This window comes from Phascolarctos cinereus, unplaced genomic scaffold, assembly GCF_003287225.1.
Source record: "Phascolarctos cinereus isolate Bilbo 61053 unplaced genomic scaffold, phaCin_HiC Scaffold_4;HRSCAF=312, whole genome shotgun sequence".
NCBI classification, from domain to species: domain Eukaryota; kingdom Metazoa; phylum Chordata; class Mammalia; order Diprotodontia; family Phascolarctidae; genus Phascolarctos; species Phascolarctos cinereus.
The window spans coordinates 721,924,467-721,946,034 of NW_027555847.1; the positions used below are offsets into that span (position 1 = coordinate 721,924,467).

The 21,568-nt window shown below is 53.4% G+C and overlaps 1 protein-coding gene across 3 annotated transcripts in view; it reads right to left on the reverse strand.

The window, feature by feature from the left end:
- The window catches only part of HIRA (histone cell cycle regulator), an 86,114-nt gene that overhangs the window by 22,558 nt on the left and 41,988 nt on the right, over nt 1-21,568 (reverse strand). For all 3 annotated transcript variants that reach the window (XM_078154451.1, XM_020996404.2, XM_020996405.2), the window contains 9 exons: nt 19,482-19,577; nt 18,514-18,674; nt 17,592-17,759; nt 16,264-16,377; nt 13,530-13,600; nt 12,692-12,797; nt 10,783-10,995; nt 9,370-9,455; nt 4,492-4,686 (listed from right to left, as the gene is read on the reverse strand). In XM_078154451.1, coding sequence (XP_078010577.1) covers nt 4,492-4,686; nt 9,370-9,455; nt 10,783-10,995; nt 12,692-12,797; nt 13,530-13,600; nt 16,264-16,377; nt 17,592-17,759; nt 18,514-18,674; nt 19,482-19,577 — 1,210 coding nt within the window. The remainder of the gene's footprint in view (nt 1-4,491; nt 4,687-9,369; nt 9,456-10,782; nt 10,996-12,691; nt 12,798-13,529; nt 13,601-16,263; nt 16,378-17,591; nt 17,760-18,513; nt 18,675-19,481; nt 19,578-21,568) is intronic.

Consider the following 21,568-nt stretch of genomic DNA (forward strand, 5'->3'; position numbering starts at 1 on the left):
ATTTCCAATTCTTTGCCGCCACAGAAAGAGCTGCTATGAATATTTTTGTACGTGTGGGTCCTTTTCCCATTTGTATGATCTCTTTGGGATACAGCCCTAGGAGTGCTATTGCTGGATCAAAGGGTATGTACATTTTCATAGCTCTTTGGGCATAGTTCCAAATTGCTCTCCAAAATGGCTGGATCATTTCACAACTCCACCAACAATGCATTAGTGTTCCAATTTCCCCACATCTTCTCCAACATTTGTCATTTTCCTGTTTTGTCATGTTGGCCAATCTGATGGGTGTGATATGGTACCTCAGAGCTGTTTTGATTTGCATTTCTCTAATCAATAGTAATTTGGAGCATTTTTTCACATGACTATAGATGGTCCTCCTTGGTATTCTCTTCCCTGTTCTTTTTCTGGACATCCCTCTCTCCTGGTTCTCCTCCTCCCCTTCAGACAACTCCTCTTGTCTTCTTGGCTGGATCTTCCCTGAGCTCACATAAAGGTCAGGGCTCTGCCCTGGGCCCTCTTCACTTCTCTCTCTTTCTAATTCACCGGGTACTCCCATCAGCTCCCAGTCATTTAATGACCATCTCTGTGATAAGGATCTTCAAATCTACCTTTCCAGACTCAACATCTCTGTCCACGCCCAATCTCACATCTCTAATGGACTGTCAGTTGTACTATGGACGCCTTCAACTCAATGTGTTCAAAACAGAACTCACCAACCTGCCCCCTCCTCCCTTCCCTATTACTATAGAGGACACCACCTTCCTCCCAGCCCCTTAGGCTCTCCACCAAGGAGTCATCCTGGACTCCCGTCTCTCATCCCTTACCCCATTTTCCAAGCTACTGCCAAGGCCTGTCGATGTCACGGCTGCAGCATCTCTCCGTACACCCCCTTCTCTCCTCTGATGTAGGCCCTCGTTACCTCAGGCCTAGACTGCTACCATAGCCTGCTGGGGGGGTCTGTCTGCCTCATCTCTCCCCTTTCCAGTCCATCCTCCATGGGGATTTTCCTAAGGCTGAGGTCTGATCATGTCACTACCTACTCAATAAACTCCAATGACAGCTTATTGTCTCCAGGAGCAAATACAAAATGCTCTGTTTGGCATTCAAAGCCTTCAAAACCTAACCCCTGCCCACCTTTCCAGTCTTCTTATACCTTATGTACTCTTCAATCCCCTGGCCTCTTGGCTGTTCCATGAACATGAAACTCCATCTCTCGGCTCCAGGCATTCTCTGGCCATCCCCTATGCTTGGGAACACCCTCCTTCCTCTGCTCTGACCACTGACCTCCCTGGCTTCCTTTAAGTCCCAACTAAGCCTTTTCCCAATCTCTCTTAACTCTAATTTAACCTCCTTTAATTATTTCCTACTCATCTGGTACATAGCTTGCGTTGAATATATCTGTTTGCACACTGTCTCCGCCACTAGACTGTAAGCAACTTGAGGGCAGGGACTGTCTTTTGCCTCTTTTGCATTCCCAGCACTCAGCACAGTGCCTGGCACATAGTAGGTACTTAATAAATGCTTGACTTACGGATTTCTATTACCCGTACAGCTTCTGCAGTTCTCTCTGCCAAAAGCAAGAGCAGCTAGTAAGTTCCTGATTCAGCGTAGGAATTTCATCCTTCAATAGGAGGAAAAACTAATAAGAAGGAAAATCTATTCTGATCTCTTTCTTACCAACAAGGAAGAGCTAGGGTGGAAATGATTGGAACTTAGGAGAAAAGGCCAGAGTAGCCAGAGGCCACACTCCTTTGGGAAAGCAGATTTCAACAGATTCATAATCAAAAATAAGTAAGATCCTCTATCCTGAAATTCTACAGGATACAATTAGCCAGAGAAGCGTGGAACACTCTCCAAAATGAAAGGCTGAAGACACAAAGAGAAAACTCAGGTCTGAGAGAAAAAGGACAAGTTGTGAAAAGTAACAGAGGTCAGAATGACCTCAGTGGCCCCCCAGAGGAAATACAATATGAAGGTGGACCAGGGGGAGACACGCTATAGGTTCCGTCAGACTCTGTTGCTTTTTTCAATGAGATGGTTTTCTCTTTTTAAAAAATTCTGTTTCATAAAGTCAGCCAGTCATCAAGTGTTTACTAAAGTCTTACCACAATTCAGGCACTGTGTTAAGTGCTGGGGAAACAAAGAAAGGCAAAAACACGGTCCCTAAGGAGTAGTTCTCTGGGAGGGGGCAAGGAGGCAGGAGCCACTAAAACACGCAGCTCTGTTCTCCCTTGATTCACCATTGCCTTCCATCACTAGGCCAGTACTGATGTCCTGTGAATCTCAAACAGTCTCACTTACTATCATTCGAACCTCAACAGCTTCTGCAGTTTCATTATTATCTCTATATCCAGCCCTAGTCACACACCTGCAACTGCCTCCTGGATATTTGGAAATGGATGCCAAAAAAGAATTCAAACCCTCCCCTTTGCCCACTTCCCCTCTCTGCTGAGGCCGTGCAGCATCATCCTTGTTCCAGAGGATCTCTACCTCCACATCACCCTTGATCCCTCATTTCCTCGCATCTCCTGGCACCACTCCCCTCTCTCTATCTCTGGCCTCCCTGCATCAACTCCACTCACACGGGCACCACTCGCCTGGACCACTTCCAAACTGCCAACGGGATTGTCTTCAAGTGCACACCCAACAGTGCCCTTCTCCTACTCAAACTCCCAACTCCCTGTCGCTGTTTAGATCAAACACAGACTCTGTCTGGCTTTTACATTTCTTCCCAATTTAGGTTCAACTTCCCTTTCCAACCTTCTCATATCCCATCACTCTCCCTCTTCCTGCACTCTTTGGTCCAGCTTAACTGGCAGTCTCTTTGTTCTTCAGGAACAATGATCCATCTCCCACCTCCAGGCTTTTGTGCTGCTTGCCCCGGACACCTGGCATGTCATCCCCACCTCCCCTCTACCTCTTAACTTCCTCAGTTTCCTCCAAATCATGTATCACCACCTGTGAGGGGTCTCCCCATCCCACATTTGCCTGGCAATGCTTTTGTGTGTGTTTTCTACAAGCTTATTTATGAACGTCTGCCACCCTGAGAGAATGCTTGTTCTTTGAGGGCAAGAAAGGCCTGTATACTGCAGGTGCCTAATAAAAGCTTGCTGACTGACCAACTATTCATAGGGTAAAGACCTGATGTGTTACTGCTGAGCCACTGTCAGGGGCAAAAAGAGAATTCTGATGTACGGGAAAACCTGCTAAAAATCAAAGCTATCCAACAAGCAGAAATGAGCTCCAAGAGAGGTCTCGAAGACAAGGCTGCCCAGGACCAGCTTCCGGGGAGCCGGTGGAGCACACACTCACTGAAGAGTGGACTACTGAATGAGAATGGCTGGGTGGCACAGCGGAGAGCACGTCAGCCCTGCAGTCAGGCGAACCTGGGCTCACATGCAGCTCCAGACACTTACTAGCTGTGTGACCCTGAACACTTCCCTCCTCTTAAAAAAAAAAGGGGACTCTGGAAAGGAAGTGGCCAGAGGAATATCACTCAGGAAGCAAAGGATGGGAAAAAGAGCCGATGGTGCGGTTCTCTGAAGGCACAGATGACATTCACGTCATGTGATGGGGGCGCTAAATGTGTTAAAGAGATCAGCTCAACTCTCCACAGGACAAAGGGGGTGCAATGTCCTACATGCAGGTGGATGAACCAGGGTATGGAGCGAGTGACGAGAGATCCCGGCCAACTCCTGAAGACGCTGGTTACTGGTTGTCCTCTGTTCTCGAAGAATGCCACGCCAGGGTCACGCGGCTGATCGGACCGGTATGAGTTCGAAGGCTCCACCACATCGGACACAAACGGTCCGTGTGAACGTCTGTGCTGGACTCTCTAAATGGGCACATCTCACATTTCTTCTGAGTGCCTTCCACTCTGCTCTGCTCAGAGAACAGAGCGGGCCTGTGCCAGCGTCTCCCGTGTCTCCCAATCCATTCCTTGAGAGTGTCCCTGTATCACTGCTCCTGACTGCCACGGGAGCGCCTGCCCCACAGGAGCTCTCCGCTTTTTGGCAAGCCTACGTCGGGCATTTGAACACCGTGGCCAGCCCATCAGAGTCGGGCTCTCTGAAGCAGAGACCCCAGAAGGAGAGAGAGGAGAAAATCAGGCAGCATCCCAACGTGAAAGATACGGCTTCCAGTGTTCTCTGTGATACAAAATCCCTCCCAAAACACAGCAATCATCACTCTTCCCCACTGCCCCCGTGTGGTGTGGCACGGCACTGCACAGTGTGGTGTGCATGGGTAGGCCACGGCGTGTGACCACCACCAAGGGACTACACCCGGTAAAGCTGGGAACACACAACCGCCAGTCACGCGAACCGAATGATCACCACCTACATGACAGGAGACGACGAGAACTGAAAGCAGGGAGAACACTTTGAAGCGAGACTTGGTGGCAAGATGGGAATGCATCCAAACCTGACATTCAGGGGCCCTAAGCGGCTGACGGACGGACCCCCTGAGAGCCAGCCATTCCCACGGACTGACCTGTCTTTATTGGCAGCATCCCCTGCGGGCTTCAGACTCGATGCCGCAGGCTCCACGGAAGGTTTCGACGTGCTGAGGGAGTTGGTGGTATTGGAGTCTAGCGCCATGAGCTGCTGGTTACTTTGAGAAGACAACACGGAGCCTGCCAGCGATCCCGAGAGAGGAATACTATTAAAGAAGGCCGTGGAGAAGTCCCTGCACAGAAGCAGAACAGATCCCTGTGAGAGCCAGCAGTGATGCTGGAACAAGCCCGCTCTCCGGCCTTTCTCGGGCTTCCACCCCACACCCCATCAACACAAAAGGAATTCAGGTGGCCCCGTGTGACCTCCAAGACTCACAGTGAGACCTGGGCTTAGTCACTTAGTCTCCAGACCCAGAAGGCTAGAAGGGCTGATACAGAGAGGGGAGCCATCGACTCACCCCTCCCCCCCCAAGCCCTCTCCTCAGAGGCCCATAATGATGCCCCGTGTTTATATGGCCTTTTTTACTTTCGCAGCTTCAAAGTCATTTCATTTGGGCTTCACAAGATCCCACAGAGTCAAGCAAAAGTAGAGCAGGGATATCTTTATTCCCATTTCATACATGAGAAAACTGAGGCACAGAAAAGTTCAGGCCTTGTCAATGCCCACAGACACAACACACACACACACACACACACACACACACACACACACACACACACACACACACACACACACACACGAGACTAGGCCTCTTGACATCTAGGTGTCTGCACTTAACACTGGATTGCTGTCTTGAGACAAAGATAGTTCTGGGGATATGTCCAAGGAAGGCAGTGCCTCCCAGGTCTCTTCCTGTGCTTCATGGTGACCCAAGGCTCCTGAAAAGCTGGAAAGCCTCTGAGCACAGGCAGTGTGTAGGGATGAGCATCCGTGCCAGTGGGTACAGGGAGCAGCCACATGGTAAGATCACAGGTTGGCCCACGCCACCTGTGTTTATGCCCAGATCAGCCAATGGGGTCAGCCTCGTTCACCTGCCATCCTGACAAATGGGCGACGGGGCACGCAAATGCTGTTAGCTCCAAGCCTTCCTCAAGCCGGCTGCCAGCCGCCTCCCCAGCCTCCTCATGCACACTCTGGTCCTGTCCTCACTAACAGTGCTTCATTTCCCATCTCTGGGCCTTTGTACCGGCTGTCTCCCACGCCAGGAGAGCTCGTCCTCCTTACCTTCACCCTTAGCATGCCTGGTTGCCTTCAGTATTCAGCTCAGGGGCACCTTCTCCTTAAAGTCTGTCCTGATGTGTCCCAAATGCCACTAACCTCCTGGTCACAACGACCTCATATCTCTTCTTTATCTGCTCTACAGGAGCCCCATGTCCATCCATGCAGTCTTCCTTGAGGAATGCAAGCCCCCTCAGGGGAGGCATCATCACTTTCCTGTTTTTCTCTGGGGCACCCAGCTCACAAAAGGTACTTAATGAATGCTTGTTGGCTGACTCAGGGAGTCTGCAAACACTTAGTAATGCATCTGCACGCAAAGCCTGGCATGGCCCTGGGGATGAGGAAGGACAGAAGAGAAAGTCCTTGGCTGGGAACAGGACCACTGAGAAATGAAAGCAGAAGCAGAGTGTAGAGGGGCCCCGTCCCACATGCATCAGAGAGCTCGGCACAGTCACGCTTCAGTGACGTGCCACACAACGCCCTAGCCTGTGTTCTCGTCTCTAGGGTCCTCCTGCTTCCAAAAATAAACCAGGCGTGTGGCTCACCCAGGGCGAGCTACAAGGCCATAACCTTGTCTCCATCTCACAGAAACGACAACCAAGAGGGCCTAACGCAACCCCTTTCCTACTGCAAGCCACCAACCTTCGGTCAAGGTGTCAACGGAAACCCTGAAGAGTCACGTCTGAAGGAGGAGCTCTCACCACTGGCCCTACCTGCCGCCACCTTCGGTTCTGAGCTGCTCCTTCCTACTCAGGAAGCGTCTGAAGTAAGTGAAACAAGCAGCCTCTTTACCCTTTCTTTTTTTTTTTTTTTTGGCTAGGCAATGGGGTTAAGTGACTTGCACAGGGTCACAGAGCTAGTAAGTGTTATGTGTCTAAGGCCGAATTTGAACTCAGGTCCTCCTGAATCCAGGGCCAGTCCTCTATCCACTGTGCCACCTAGGTGCCCTCCCTTCCTTACCCTTTCTACAGGAGCAATGGCTGACCTACCAACCAGCACGGGGCACCAGGAAGAGGCCTGGCCTGGCTGTGAGGAGGCCACAGCCGTGGTCCCAAGCTGGGCCATCACTGAGTACATGGGAGTAAATCCCTGTCCCACCCTGGGCCTCCGAGTCCTCCTCTAGAAAATGAAGGAGTCAGAACACAAGGTGACTTATTAAGGTCTTTCCAGGAGGGGCCCGGTCTATGTTCTACACTCTACGGGTGACGCCTTTGAGGTCTGACGTTCCACGTGGAGGCTGGCAGTTCTCATCTCTGGTATTCTCTGTTCTCAGGCCCTTCCCTCCATGACATTCCATGTTCTCAGGCCCTTCTGCCTATGATGCTGCATGTTCTCTGACCCTCCCAGCCCAGACATTCTACAAAGCCTCACTAGACAAGAGCTAGCAGTCTCGACAGCAGGGCACTGGGTCAGGGCCTGAGGTTGACAGCCTTTGCTTCTCCACCACCTGTCCCTCCCGACAGCTAGGACCAACCTGCACTCCAAGGCAAGGGACAGCATAGGGCAGAGCACAGCTGAGCACTCTGGACAGCTGGGGGCCAGCCCCCGCCTCCGAAGGGCACGTGCCCAGTGTCTAGGGGAGAGCCCGCCAAAAGCATCCTGGCAGCCTGACTTTGCTGGGGCACCCAGGAATGAACGGGGCAGGGAAAGGCCCTGTAGGCTGTCCATGCCAGGGGGGCTGAGGGTGGTGAGCCCACTGGCTACTCAGGTTTAGGGTGCAGCTTCATCCAAGTGTGAAGAAAATGCTTTAAAAAGTGTAAGGCACAACACACATCTGGCACCACACTGTAGTGGATGGAGAGGGCCTGGTCTTGGACTTGAAGACTGGCCTGGGGTCTGGCCCAGCCACTGACTAGCTGTGTGACCTTTAGAAAAATCACTCTATCTCTCTAGGCCTCAGTTTCCTCATCTGCAAAAAGAGCCCAAACCCTAAATATCTCCATTATCTATTTCACAGGGTCCTCGGGAGGAAAAGCACTTCACAAATAAGAGCTCCGCTCGTGATCACCATCGTCACCCTCATCACAGTCACAGCCCTCCTGCCTCTTGAAAGGAAAGCCACTGAATTCTACAGAGGCAAACAGAAAAGTCAACTCAAAGCTAGTTCCAGGACCTGATCGTGAACCAGCCAGGGGCCAAGTTGGCTGAGTGCCCAGCACAGGCTGGCTCTGCAAACCACTCTGGGGGAGAGCGGGGGATCCTGACCTTCTCGTGAGTCACAGCCTCAGGCTCCAACTCTGGTCAGCACAGCTTATCAGCTCAGTGGGGATGGGGGCTCCAGAGGGGAGAGCACTGTTCAGCTCCCCTCTCCCTCCTCCGCTCTCCCTGAGCCTGCACACGGTCCTCTCACCTGCACCAGCCACCTTGTTCTACACGTGTCTGAAGGAAGAGGGAAGCTGATAAATTTAGGACACAGAATACTGGACTAAATAGAGGTCATTCCTGAATGGAGGCTGCACCTGAGGATGAGACGGTCTTGGGAAAAACGTGCATTCATACACACATACCCATGCATACACTTTAAAAAACCCCTCAACTCTAGATGACAGGTTTGATACACACTTGGGAGGAGAAGTGTAGTGTATATTCAGCTCAATCTGTCAGACTAGGAAGCATGATTACTCAGTGGATGGTAACTGGGAGGCAGGAGAACCTCAGAGCAGGCCTCTATTCAAGAAGGATCTAAAAATTCATGATGATCCCTTCCCAGCAAGATACACTGCCACGTCCAAGCATGGCCGTGGGGGTGGAGGTCTAAGACAGACGTTTCAGACCTGGAAGCACCCTCAGAAGACCAACCCAAATGGGGATAAGAAGCCTCTTCATGGCCTCTCAGACAAATGGCCATTGAGGCTCTGCTCGTGTACCTTCTATGATGGGAGACTCACTACCTGCTGCTTTGGAACATCAGGGAAAGAAGAGGGCTGTTCTACAGATCATTCCAGAAGGAGCTAGCTGGGCCATGGAATGGCCTGAGGGCATGGTTCCTTCCTGGTCAAGTGATAAGGATGATGGAATGTCATCCAGAAGAGGAAATGGCATGAACAGGGCCCCAAGTCACCACAGAGCTGCACAGTGGAAAAGGACACCAGGCCTGGCAATCGAAGATGTGGGTCTGAATTCTGGCAGGTTACTATACTCATCAACAGTCTTACTTTCCTGTTCTGTGAAGTGGGACAGTAAGGCAAGATGGCTGCTAAGGTCCCGTCCCCAATCCTATGATTCTGTGGCTATCACGAGAAACCAGGAAGAAAGGAAGGCATGGGGGATGATGGTGGCCACAATGTCAAGGCAAACCCAGCATGGTGGGAAGAGCCAGGGTGAGGATAAAGTCTGGGGGCACCTCTGGCTTTGCTTCAGTCACATCTATAAGCCCAAGTGGTGATCTCTCAAGTTAGGAAGCCTTCCTAACACACACTGGTTTGGGTCAGGGCCCTTAGGCCCATGCCCAGTAAAAATGGCTAGCTAGCAGAGAGAGAAGGCCAGTTGGGTCCTGGGGCCCAGAATCTCACTGCTCCCAAGCTGGGAAGATGCCCTAGGGATAAATGGAGAGACACATCATGTCACATCAAGGCCTGAAGACTCCAAGAAGGCAACACACAAGGAATGGCTGCAGCCATCCTCCAGGCAAACTCCAAAATAAAACAAGATTAAGGCTTCTACAGGTAACAGAAAAAAACAAAACTCTGATGAATACCCAGTGTCCAGCTGAGCGATACAAAGGGGCGTGATCCTCCTCCGACCATCAGCTGTCCGTGTTTCTACTTGCTTCTTTAATAGATTCTGCCAAGGAAAAACAATACAAATGAAAAGGAAGCCCCCTCTCTCTCATGCCCAAGTACTGCAGAGAGGCTGGACTGAGCAGATGGAGCCCTGGGGAAGACAGGACTCCCTTTCCTTCTGTCGTCCCGAGCAGACTGATCTTAGCCTCCCAGGCAAGTACCAGCTGCTGCCTCCCTAAAATCTCCCCACCAGCTTTCCGCACATTCAAGGGCCACAGCAAGCCCAGGAAATCAACCTGAGATGAAAATCTAAAGAAAAGCGAGCAGGTCCAGGGCCATGATGGAACCAAGATGACCTAGTGGGTGAACTTAAAAGATCAGGACCTCCAGGAGACTCTTGTGAGAGAAAAATGTGTATTTCCAGAGAGACTTTGGGGTTGTCCAAGAAGACTTAGGCCAGCTTCCTTTTTTTTATCTTCTTAATCTTTTTTTTTTTTTGGCTAGGCAATGGAGTTCAGTAACTTGCCCAGGATCACACAGCTAGTAAGTGTTATGTGTCTGAGGCTGGATTTGAATTCAGGTCCTCCTGGATCCAGGGCTCTACCCACTGCACCACCTAGCTGCCCCTTATCTTCTTAATCTTAACCAAGAAAGCAAACAAAGCCGCAGAGGGTCAGGTCCTCTGAAACCAGAGGTTCTTGCACTGGGGTTTGTGAACTTGTCTTTTCCTAACCATTCTGGCAGCTCTAATTGAATGGTAGTAGTCACCTGTGGAACTCTATGCATTTTATCTTAAGCATTTAAAATCCTTGATTCTGAGAAGGGCTCTCTGAGCATCACAACCCAAGGGGGCCAGGACATCAAAAGAGTGCAGCCCTCCTGCCCCAGATGGAGACAGCCAACGAGGGCTCTGCCTATTCGTGGGCGGAAGAGACCCAAAAGGCCCTCTGAGTCAGAAACACACAGGCTCATCCCTTTCTTTCCACAAGAGCTCTCCCCCTCTCCCCCATCAGGCCCTCTGCACTTTCGGCCTGGGCTGCCAGCTCCTTGCTGGCATCCCCGCCCCAGAGGCCTTCCCACCTCTGACTAGCCCTGCAAGCTACGACCCTGCTTCCACGTCACTCCTCATCTCTCTCCGGAGGGCCCTCCTTCACCATTACCCCTGCCCTTCCGGGCCCACTCCCAGGCTGGACGGTCTCGATTCAGGGTCAAGCTCTGAAGTTCTCCAACAGACCCAACGAGCCACAGGACTCGGCCCTCACTCCCACACCGACTCTGGTCATGCTCTCGCTGACACTGCTCTGATCTCTCCCTGCAGACAGGAAGCTTGCACCAGCCTGAAGCTAGCCCTCTGAAGGCAGGCCCTCGGGGCTCAGGCTGGGACCCACCTTTCGGATGTCTTCCAGGCTCTCACCATTCACCATGCTGGCCACTTTGGGGTTGGAGCCAGCTTCCCGGGATGCCACGTTCTTGTGGTCCAGCTGCTGCTGCTGCCTCTGCTGGTACTTGAGCATCTCAGGGTTCTCGATGATGGTGGTGGGGAGCTGAGCCTCTGTCATCACCGCAAGGCTCTTCCCATAGGTGGACTGGTGAATGTGGCTCTGAGAATGAAAAAAGGCTTTGACAGGTAAGGTTCTGGAATCCACACCACAACCTCAGGGACTGCTGCAAATCAAGACACTCGTGTCTACAAAGACCCTCAACATTCATGCCCCTTCTCGCTGAGACAAAAGCTTTTCGGCCCCAACCGCCTGGTGAGTGGGAGCGTCACCATCCCCATTTACAGAGGAGGCAATGGGCTCAGAGAGGAGAAGGGACTTGCCCAAGGCCACGCTGGGAGGTGACTCTTTGCCACAGCCCACTTCTCACATGTCATCAGGAACACGAGGAGGAATGGAGCCCAGAGCATGCTACCTACTCAGCACCAGGGTCCCTCCCAGAAGCCCCTCCATACAGCCTGGCTAGAGGCCGGGCTGCGGCCGGTGAGTGAGCACCCTCACGTTCTTCCCCCTTTCTGATGACCAAAAGCTGCTGCTGAGGCTCTCATTAACTCCTGTCCACTAAGGCCTAATGAGCAGAAGGGGCTCCACAAAGGTGATACCTCTGCCCATGGGAGCTCCCCAGAGCAGGGGGCCAAGCCTAAAGCTGAAGAGTGACTCTGCTCAGGTCACAGGGTCTGGGGAGCTGAGAGCGGCTGGCCTGGCTGGGGCTCCAGAGGGCCTGTGCTGCCCATCGCTGCCAGGTCAGACCCAGAGTAAGGTCAACCACGGGGGAGGCAGGGCTGAGAGACCCCAACCACAGCTGATCTTTTTATAGACCTTTGTAGCTATAACATCCTCGAGAAACATCGCCTCATCCTGCCTTGGGAACGACATGGGACGGGGCTGGGGAGACATCGGGTTGACCATCCCTGCCTTGCCTCCAGTCCACCAGCTGATGAGGCCTGCTGTGGCCATGCCCACACCACGGAACCACTCTAGGACGATGAGCGGGGGAAGAAGCAGGCCCAGGATCTATCAGTCTCTGAAAATGCCTTATGCTACAGAGCTTAGAGGGAGCACAGAGGAGGGGCACTGGGAAAGGGGGACGTCTGGATTTGGCCTTCTTCAGCTGGACTATTTGGAGCTTGATATAAAACAGTTCTGGGACCTGCAGGTCCTTGGTCTGTCCCCTCAAAGAGACCCATTAAAACCAGTTTGGAGCGGGGTTCCAAGGATAAGAGGCTTAGAAGGAGATCCCTCCGACCTGTATTTAGAGGAGCGATTGCCTCCCAAAGCCCTAGGTGTCTGCCTCACAGGGGCGGAGGTCTGACTCTGGCCTCTCCTCCGGGGGTGGGGCTACAGATAGGGAACACCCCTTGGGGCAGTGGGCACGGCCAACGGGCTGGCCAGTCTCTCTCTTCTGTTATCCTCTGGGAGGGTGGGGAGGGGAGAATATATTTGGAAATGGAACAGATCCAAGATCCAAACCCCTCTGTGACATTCCGGGGAAAATCGAGGCCCCTGAGGGCCAGGACCACCTGTGCTTGTGTCTCGCCACCCCGCACAGAACCCTCCCTGCAGGGAGACACTCTCCCGAGGACAGCAGCTGCTGCTTTAAAGCAGAGAGAGGAGGAGGATGGGAGACTAGGTCGGGAACATGCCCTCTTTATTGACTTTCTTCCCCCGAGACACCAGGTGCCAGGTGTGCACAGCAGGCCGGGCACGAGGGATGAGGGACTCCCTGCCGGGGCTTCCCCCACCTCTCTGTGCCTGCAGGTGATAACGAGACAAGAAGAGCAGGAGGCTAGCTCAGTACCTTCTCCTCCTCACTCAGGGGGTCCCCAAGCTCGTCTTGGGAGAAATCCAGAAAGGCTACGGAGCCATCCATGGAGCACACTAAGATGCCGAGTCCATTTAAGGTCCTGCAAAGGAATCAAAGCAGTGAACTCTCCCCTGGATAACAGGCAGCTCTTCTCAGCGACTCCTAGCCAAGCAGAAGCTAACTAGCAACATCGAGCACTCCTACTCAGTGGGAGCTTCGAGGACTTGAAAGGGCAGCTCTCTGGGGTGCAAGGACTTCCCTCGATTCTGACCATGCTCCTGGGAGGAAAGTACCCCAGACAAGCAGGGAATGGCTCAGAGGCCAGGGGATTTCACCGGGCTCAGGGAGTCAGCGCAGGACTTTCCTGACTCCAAATCCAATGCTTCCCTCATGACCCGGGAGCCTGCAAACTCGAGGGTCACCAATCACTCTCCATTTACAGAGAGGCAGAGGAAGGCCACGAGAGTGGACCAGGAGTCCCACATGGGCAAGGACATGAGCCCACTATCCTGGTCACTTCCCACTCTGCCCTGCACACACCAGAACGCTGTCTGAGACTAGGCCAGAGGCCCAGTGGCCTTCCGGGGGAGTCTAAGACCGCACGCTTCGCACAGCAAATGAGCCTGGTTACACAGCGTTCTCTCGGGTTGCAGGTCAGATGGCGGCCTGGGCGTGTGTACAGGGACTCTCACCAGCCACCTAAAGCCTGGCCACCGAGGCCCTTCAAAACAAAGGGGCCAAAAGGGATGAGCTGTGCCTGAGTGCACAGCCCTGCGTGGCTGGATCGTACAAGTGTTTTGGTCTCGGGAGAAGGAACTAAAACTCTGCTTACCAAGAGATGTCCATGATAGACTTGTCAAACAGCTCGTGGATGACAACTAATGGCCGCTTCAGACAAGTGAGCTGGAGGGAGAGGAAAAGAGAGAGTTCAGGGAGACCCCACAGAGGCCCCTCACGAGACTACGTGTGTGTGAGCCCCAAGACTCGAGGAAGGCCCGAGAACAAGAATGAGGAGCCGACAGTGCTCAAGCACATGCCACCTCACCGGAGCTAAGTGGGTAGAGCCAGCTATCCCCAGAGACTCTGAGAACACAGCCCCTGCCCCGGGCACAGCTGCTCACTCGGTGCCCGAGCCAAGCAATGCTTGCTGGGACCCAGGCCCAGACCAGTGTCCTCCCTCCCCACCCACCACTTGACCAATCCCTACTCCAGTCACTTGTAAACAAGGTCCTAGAAATGAAGCGATTTTGTTAGTGCCGAGGACTCCCTCTGCCAATGCAGGTGTCACCACCTGAGGCCCAGACAAGTGAAGTAACCTGACAAAGCTGGCAGCAGCAGGATGCAAACCCAGTGTTCCTGACACCTAGCCCTGCTCTCTGGGTGCCGGGCTGCCCTGACAGCGTCTATTGGCAAGTGTTGTTTGAGGCCGCCATGTCTGAGTGAATGTAAGGTGACGTATTGTGGCCGAAAGGGTGCTAGCCTAGGACTCAGGAAAGAGCTAGGTTTGAATCCTGCTTCTGACACTGACCCAGTGACTTTGGGAAAGTTGTGCCTCAATTTCCTCAACTGTAAAATGAAAGGTGGACTAGACATCCTCTAAGGTCCTGCCTGTACCGCAGCTAAGACTACAGGATTCTAAATTCTTGCCACTGTAAAACAAAGGGGGTAGATAAGATGGCCACCAGGATGGTTTGCTGTGCTAAACTGATAAACTCATGACTTGCTTTTAACTGAGCTAAACTTAAAAAAGGCACCAATGAGGTGGCTCCACGGTCCATTCCCCTCCCTCCAACTCTGTCTAGAGCATGAAGAGACAGGCTATAGGAGAGCAGAGCTGGCTGTTTCACAAACCTCAACAAACCTCGCGCTGGAAGGGCTGGAAGGGCAGTCACCTACCAGGACTGGGGAGCCCGTGGCCTCGAGGCCACACATGGCCTTTTGGTCCTCGGGTTCGGCCTTCTGACCGAGTCCAAGTTTTGCAGAGCAAATCCTTTCATCTTAAAGCCACAGGTTCCCAGCCCTGACCTAGACCAGTCCTGGTTTGATATGGGAAGAATGAAGCCTGAAGACTTTGACTGGCCTTGGGTCTCAGGGAGTCTCAGCAGGCCATGCTCTGGTGGTGACCTTCCAGTCACGAGGCCCGGCAGATTTATGTCACACACCTCAGCTGGGCCCTCACTGCGCCTCGCTCCTTACCTCCCTAGTCCACTCTCTACAGTGGCTTCTGCCCCCGAACCTTCCATGGTCCCCCCAGACCCTGCCCTCTCAGCGGAGGTTCTGAAGAACCTCCTATTGAGACCATGTCCCATGCGCTCCCTCTTCTCAGATGACTTCTGCCACCTTCTCATTCACCCCTGCACCTCCCATGATGAGGCTGCCCTTCTCCTTGCCAAGGCTAACCCTTCTACCTGTTCAAGTCATCTTGTTCCATCCCCTCTAGCAGACTGCCCCCCCCCATCATTTACGTTCAATCCCTCCCTCTCTGTCGGCTATTTACCTGCTCCTACCAACGTGCCCATGTCTCCCCATCCTAAAAACCTTCACTTGATCTTTTCATCCCTTCTAATTATTGTCCTATTTCTCTTTTGCCCTTTGGGGCTAAACTCCTCCAAAAGACATCTACAACAGGAGCCCCCACTCTCTCTCCTTCGCCCATGACGATCTGGTTTCCAACCTCATCATTCCCCCGCAACTGCTCTCTCCACAGTGACCAGATCCAGTGGCCTTTTCTCCACCTTCCCCTTTCTCGGCCTCTCTGCAGCCTGCGACACTGTCCACCGCTCTCCCCAACTTGGTATTCTCTTTCCTCTCCCTGTTCTGGACATCCCTCTCTCCTGTTTCTCCTCCTCCCTCTCTGCTGGCTCCTTCTGTCCTCTGCTGAGCCCTCCTCCAGACCACCACCCCTCACCCTAGGTGTCCCCCTGGGCTCTGTCCTGGGCCCTCTTTGCTTCTCCCTCTGCACCACTTCTTTGGGTGATCTTATCAGCTCCCACTGATTTAATGATCATCTCTGTGCTGATGATTCTCAGATCTACCTGGCCTGCTTCACTATCTCAGCTGACCTCTAGTCTTGCACCTACAACTACCTGATAACCTTTTAAACTGGACATACTGTAGACATCTTAAACTCAATGTGTCCAAAGCAGAATTCATCTCCTTCCCCTTAAACTGCCCCCACCCCCTCCACGTTCCATATTTCTGTTGAGGGCACCGCCCTTCTCCCAGTCCCTCAGGCTCACAACCCAGGAGTAATCTTGGACTCCACCATTTCCATCCCATACTCAAAGGTGTGGAAAAGAAGGCTCAGCAAGCAGGGAAGGCCGAGACAGCTGGGAGCAGGAGGGCTCGCTAGTCCTGGAACCTTGGCCAGGAGCCTCACCACCACCTGAAGGCTGCCCCGCCCAGCCTACCCAGACCAGCCAGAGGAGAGGCAGCACGGCACCGCAGAAAGGACACTGGAGTTAATGTCAGCAGTGCAGGGGTTGGCTCTCATCTCCGCCACTCGCTCCTTCCCTGTACGGCCCTGTGGGAGGCTCTTGCCAGCCAGCCCCGGCCCAGCGGCTCACCCAGACAGAGAGGGATCGGTCCTTACTGCCCACAGCACAGCAGCAGTACGGGCAGCTTGGCTTTGTAGAGCTCCCATTCCTCTGCTTCTTCTTGAAGATTTTGGGATTGAATTTCTGTATGCAAACAAACAAACAAATCACCCATGAGCACCTGTCCCAAATAATACCAGCAGACTCTTCCCAGTCCAGGGCCCAGCTGGGAGGAACACTCTGTGTCTAGGCAGGGTCCACACCAGGCGCCCGAGAGCTGCTCACATTCCCTGAGCCAACCTGGGAGCTTCCTTGTTCTAAAGGCCACCCCCGGACGTTCACTCCTCTGAGATTCTCTGCCCCTCTCCCTCTGTCATCATCAGAACTCTTCATCCTGCTGATGAGGAGGTCTGGGTCAAGCCTTCCCCACACCCTGAGCCGTGCAGCATACTCGAGCCACAGAAGGTGGGGGTCCCCTGGCATGCCATGCCCAAAAGCGGTAAGATTTATGGAACTGGGAGGACAAAGGTCAGGAGGGCCTACTGCTCTGGGACCCCAGGTGACTGAGTAAAGGTTCCTGGAGTCCAAGGCAAGCACAGAGCAGGTAAATTAAGCCAAGGGCTAATAAGTCAAAGGGACAAGGTGTCTCCATTCTTGCACTGGGCCACGCTCAGGGTCAGCACGCCCAGTTCTCCTCGGCTAGTTTTCCCCAGTCAGCTGGGGCCTCTCTCCCCTTTGTATCCCACTTAATGGAGATGGGGCATGGCGCCTAGCCTGTAGCTCAGTTGCTCTCCGGGTCCATCGCGGCCCAGATGCAGCTGAGGGAGGAGCTATGGCCAGTCCATGGGCACCACGGCAGGGCCCACCTTTGGCTGACACTTTGTGTCTGCCAAAGCCCTGTGCCAGTGTCCTGGCCGGGGATGCCCCTCCCGTTTCTGTTCTCCCCTTCTAACCTGGCCCACCGCCCAGGACTCCATTCTGGAATCCTTGCACTCTTTCCCACCCGGTGTTCTCTCCTTCAGGACTATTAATTTCCCTTAATCATCAGCACGGAAACGAGGCAGCTCCCTAAAGAATGCCCTGACAGCCTCCACGAGCCGTCCGACAGCCTACGTACATGGAGCAAAGGGGAAAAGGGGTGCCCGAGGATTCCTTGTCTGCTCAGCCACCTCCTGGGCTCCTTCCTTCCTCCCTTTCTCTCTCTCGTTTTAACATCTACACACCACATTTAGGTTTACAGAGCATTTCTCACACAAGATCCCAAGCACCCCAATTCATACAGCCCTGGGGAAGCTGCGGCTGCCCTCCATCCCACCCCTTGGGCTGGAGCTATGTCTAAACACGTGGGGAAAACTCACCACCACTGTCACTGCCTTACGGTGCCCCACAAAATCCATGTTGGTTTTCCAGCCATCCCTCTCGATGATCTGAGCGGTGGGGCCTGAATTATTCATGGCGTGAGCAGAGACTAGATAGTGTCCATCAGGTGACCAGCTAAGACGTAAAACGTGGGTCGTCCCTCCACACTGCACAGAGAGAGAGAGAGAGAGGGCTTTGAAAGCCACAACCGTCCCTGCCTGGGTTCTCCTTATGGAGCTACACACAAAGACAAAAAGAACCCCCCGAGGCTACAGCCAGTCTCCTCACGTGGCAGACACAGCACTTCAAGACAGAAGAAACACACTGTAAGAAAAACACCGCAGCCAGAAACTAGGAGAGAGGAGCAATCACCCACAAAGGTTTAAATCAGTCGACATTTATTAAACACGAGCTCTGCTGCAGACACTGTCATTTAGAGTTGGCACTACCAGGGGAGCTTGACAGGGCTGGCCCTCTCTGGCAGCAGGCAGGAGAGCAAAGGCCAAGGCCGAGGTTGGGCATGGTGGCTAAGCCTCAGACATGGGATGTTAGAGGCCAGGGGTGGGGTCAGCTGCATGTCCAACAGAAAGCCAATGTGGAATGTGCTAAGTCCACAAAGCATCATGTCATCCGATTCAGTCACCATGGGAATCCTTGCTGGGTCTACGAGGTAGGTCATGAGGCTGCCCCAGGACCTTCCCATACTTCATTCACAACCGGGTCTGGGACAATCGAGGAGGGAGAGGGATGACCCCTTGGTACGACAGCACCTCCATGTCCAAGTACCAGGCTTCTCCTGCCAACCACCCTTCCTGCTGGCAGCAGGGCCCAGACACCCACCCCACGGAGGCATGGTGCCACTGCTGCCTCCCCAGGGATTTGGCCGCTGCCCTACAAGCTCAGGGCACTCGCGGTTCATACCTCGTCAAAGGGCTTGGTGATGCTGGTTTCTAGCTGCCAGTCCATGGTCCTCCACACTTTCAAACTGCGGTCATCGGCCTGGGAAGCAATATACTTCCCAACAGGATCCCAGGTCAGCCCTTTCACCAAACCAGAATGGCCCCGTAAAGTGGCAAGAATTTCTGTGAAGCATGATGAAATCGAGGAATAGTGAGGAGCCACGCCTGTCTGCCTGGAGCATAAAGTCTTGGGAAATAAGGCCGCAAAGGGAGGGTGAGCTATTCTGCAAAGTGCAAAACCACAGATGGTGAGCACCCCAGGGTCCCCCACTCCTCTGAAGTCAGAGTGGTCATGAGGAGCTCGCCCCAGGAGAAAAATCCAGCTGGTCAATTTAGTCGCTGAGTGCACGGCCCTATTCCAGGGGCCAGACATCTAGGTGTCCAAACATGCTTTCCACCTGGCAAAATCTAAAAAGGAAAGGAAGCTGGCATGAAAGCTCCTTCTGGGAAGAGCTCATGGAAGCATTCCCAAAGTGGGGCTGGGCACTGGGCAAACAGTCAACTGGCAGCCACCCTGCTTTAACTCAAGGCTAGGGTGAGGGTCCTGACCACCTCCTGGCCATGAGCCCCACCTAGGGGCTCAGGGCTTCTCAGAGCCAGAAGGCAGTGAAAAGCAGGTCCAAGAATAGTCAGAGCTGGTCGTGAGTCAGAAGCCCTGGGCCCTGCCCCTGGCGGTCATTCTGGCTGGGGTCGCTTCCTTTCTCTGGAAGCCACCTGTGGAGCTGAACTGATGTATGAGGACCCCAGCACGGGGAGACACCCTTCTCCTTTCCAGTGAAATGTGGCAGACTCAGAAAACAAGTCTTAAGTCAGAACAGCAATCAGGAATGCTCGTCCTCTGCTCTACTTACAGAGACAGGGTACCTCAGCCTACCCCCCCCACCCCCACTGATCTCCTCCATGCAAAATGGCTGAGTGAAGACTTCATACCTGGAAATTTTACAGCATTCCAGATGACGACAGTGTTATCCACACTGCAGGATGCAAGCCAAGCATCGTGAGGCGACCAAGCAACATCCATCACATCTGGAAAGGAGAGCCAGGATGGGTCACAGTTCCACGGCACTGCCCCAATCCAAGTCCCATCAGCAAGTGTGGCTGATGGCCTGGGAGGCTCATGCCTGATCACATACAGAATCCAACAGGCCAAGCTGGAAGGGGCCACCACAGCCCAGCTCTGCCTGTCACATGATCCACTCAGAGGGGAAGGAACTCGACCGAGGTCCCGTGGCCAGCAGTTGCAGGAGCTCCCAGGGCTGGGCACTCTTGCCACCACATCCCTTGGTTTGAAAGCCAATTTGGAACCACTACATAGGTCAATTCTACGCCACAGAAGTCACAGCTAACTCTGAAACAGAACGGTGCCATCTGTGACCTACACAAAACTCACGAAGGCCTGCATGCCCTCCTCGCCAACACCATTTATTGAAGGGTGCTGGCCCTGTGCAAGCTGCCTCCATCCAGCCTGCCCTTCCAGGCTCTCACTCTCCTTTCCATCACACCTGCTCAAGCCAATACTACTGGCTGACTTGCTCCGCCTCCCCCACCTGGAATCCTCCCTACTAGCCTTTCAAGATGCGCTTGGATGAGGGCACCTTCTCCAGGAAGCCTCCTTCCATTGGGAAGTCATTTTTCCCTCCCTAAAGTTCTCCTCACCCTTTGGTCTGTGCACTTAGCAGAGGCAAACATGAATTCAGTTCAGGGTGGCCTCCAGCGAGAAGGCCCAGGGACTTCTTGAGAGCAGTCTCCAAACCCAGAAAGACCGGCACAAGGTGGCTTCTCAGGGACCTCAGTGACCACACCTTGTCTGGAGACAGCCAGCATCTTCCAGGTCAACCTCCTCTTTCTGCATGTGAGGGGCCCCAAAGTCCACACAGCCAAAGGACCCAATGAGCTGGGGACGGCACCCCAGTTCAAGCCCAGGTCTCCTCTCAGCCAGCCTGGCCATCTTCTCACTACATCACCATTGTTGTTGCCCAACCCAGCCTAAGACAAGGACTCAAGGGCTGGGTGCCCCAGAAAAGCCAGGTTGTGTGCTCAGCTCAAGTTCCCTCCAACCAGGGACAAGACGGTTGGTTGGAGTCTTACAGAGGAAGGTGGCGTCTATTTAAATTTTTTCTTCTTCTTCTTTTTTTTTTTTTTGTGAGGGCAAGTAGGGTTACGTGACTTGCCCAGAGTCACACAGCTAGTGAGTGCTGTGTGCCTGAGGCCACATTTGAACTCGAGTCCTCCTGACTGCAGGGCCGGTGCTCTACACACTGCGCCACCTAACTGCCCCTATTTAATTTTTAACAGTAAATCCTAAAGCCGGAGAGCCTGAAGATAAGCTGGGATGGAATCCCATCTCCAGCCTCCTAAGAACTGGCTGCGCTATTTTGTGCTGTAATAAAAGGTAAGTGGTCCGTGCTGGGGCAAACTCAACAGCACCGCCCTACTAGGCCACGTGCCGCTCGAGGTGGGTCAGGAATAGTCCCCTCGGCGCTGAGGCCTGCTGCTGTAAGCGCCCTCCGCTCCACTCCTGCTCGGTGCCCCCTTTGGGCAGCGATCACACGGGTCAGCACAGAGCCCAGTCATGGGAAGGCAGCAACGTGAGAAAGTCCCTAAGCACAGGCAGTGCTAGAGCTGCCCCAGAGGGCGCTCCAACTGCAGACCGATGAGGAAACAACTCCAAGGCCTCCCTCCCTCTCGGCTTTAGAAAGGACTGCGGCTAGTCGGGAAACTCTTACGGCCAAGAGACCAGCCGGGCCGACCCAGTGCAATACAGAGTGGCGTGACCACTCAAACAAAGGTTTCACGGGCAGCACCAGCAGCAGCACCTTGCAAACTAATTTACTACCAAGACAATGCACGTTCCACGTGTGCATGTACGCCCTCCACTCTGAGATCACATCAGCATACAACTGCAACATTTATAAAGGGTTCATCTCTGAACACATCTATGAGTTGGTGGTGCAACTGTTACCCCTCTTTGAAAGATTCAAAAGTGAGACCTCCAAAGCTGGGGGAGGGGGTAGGCC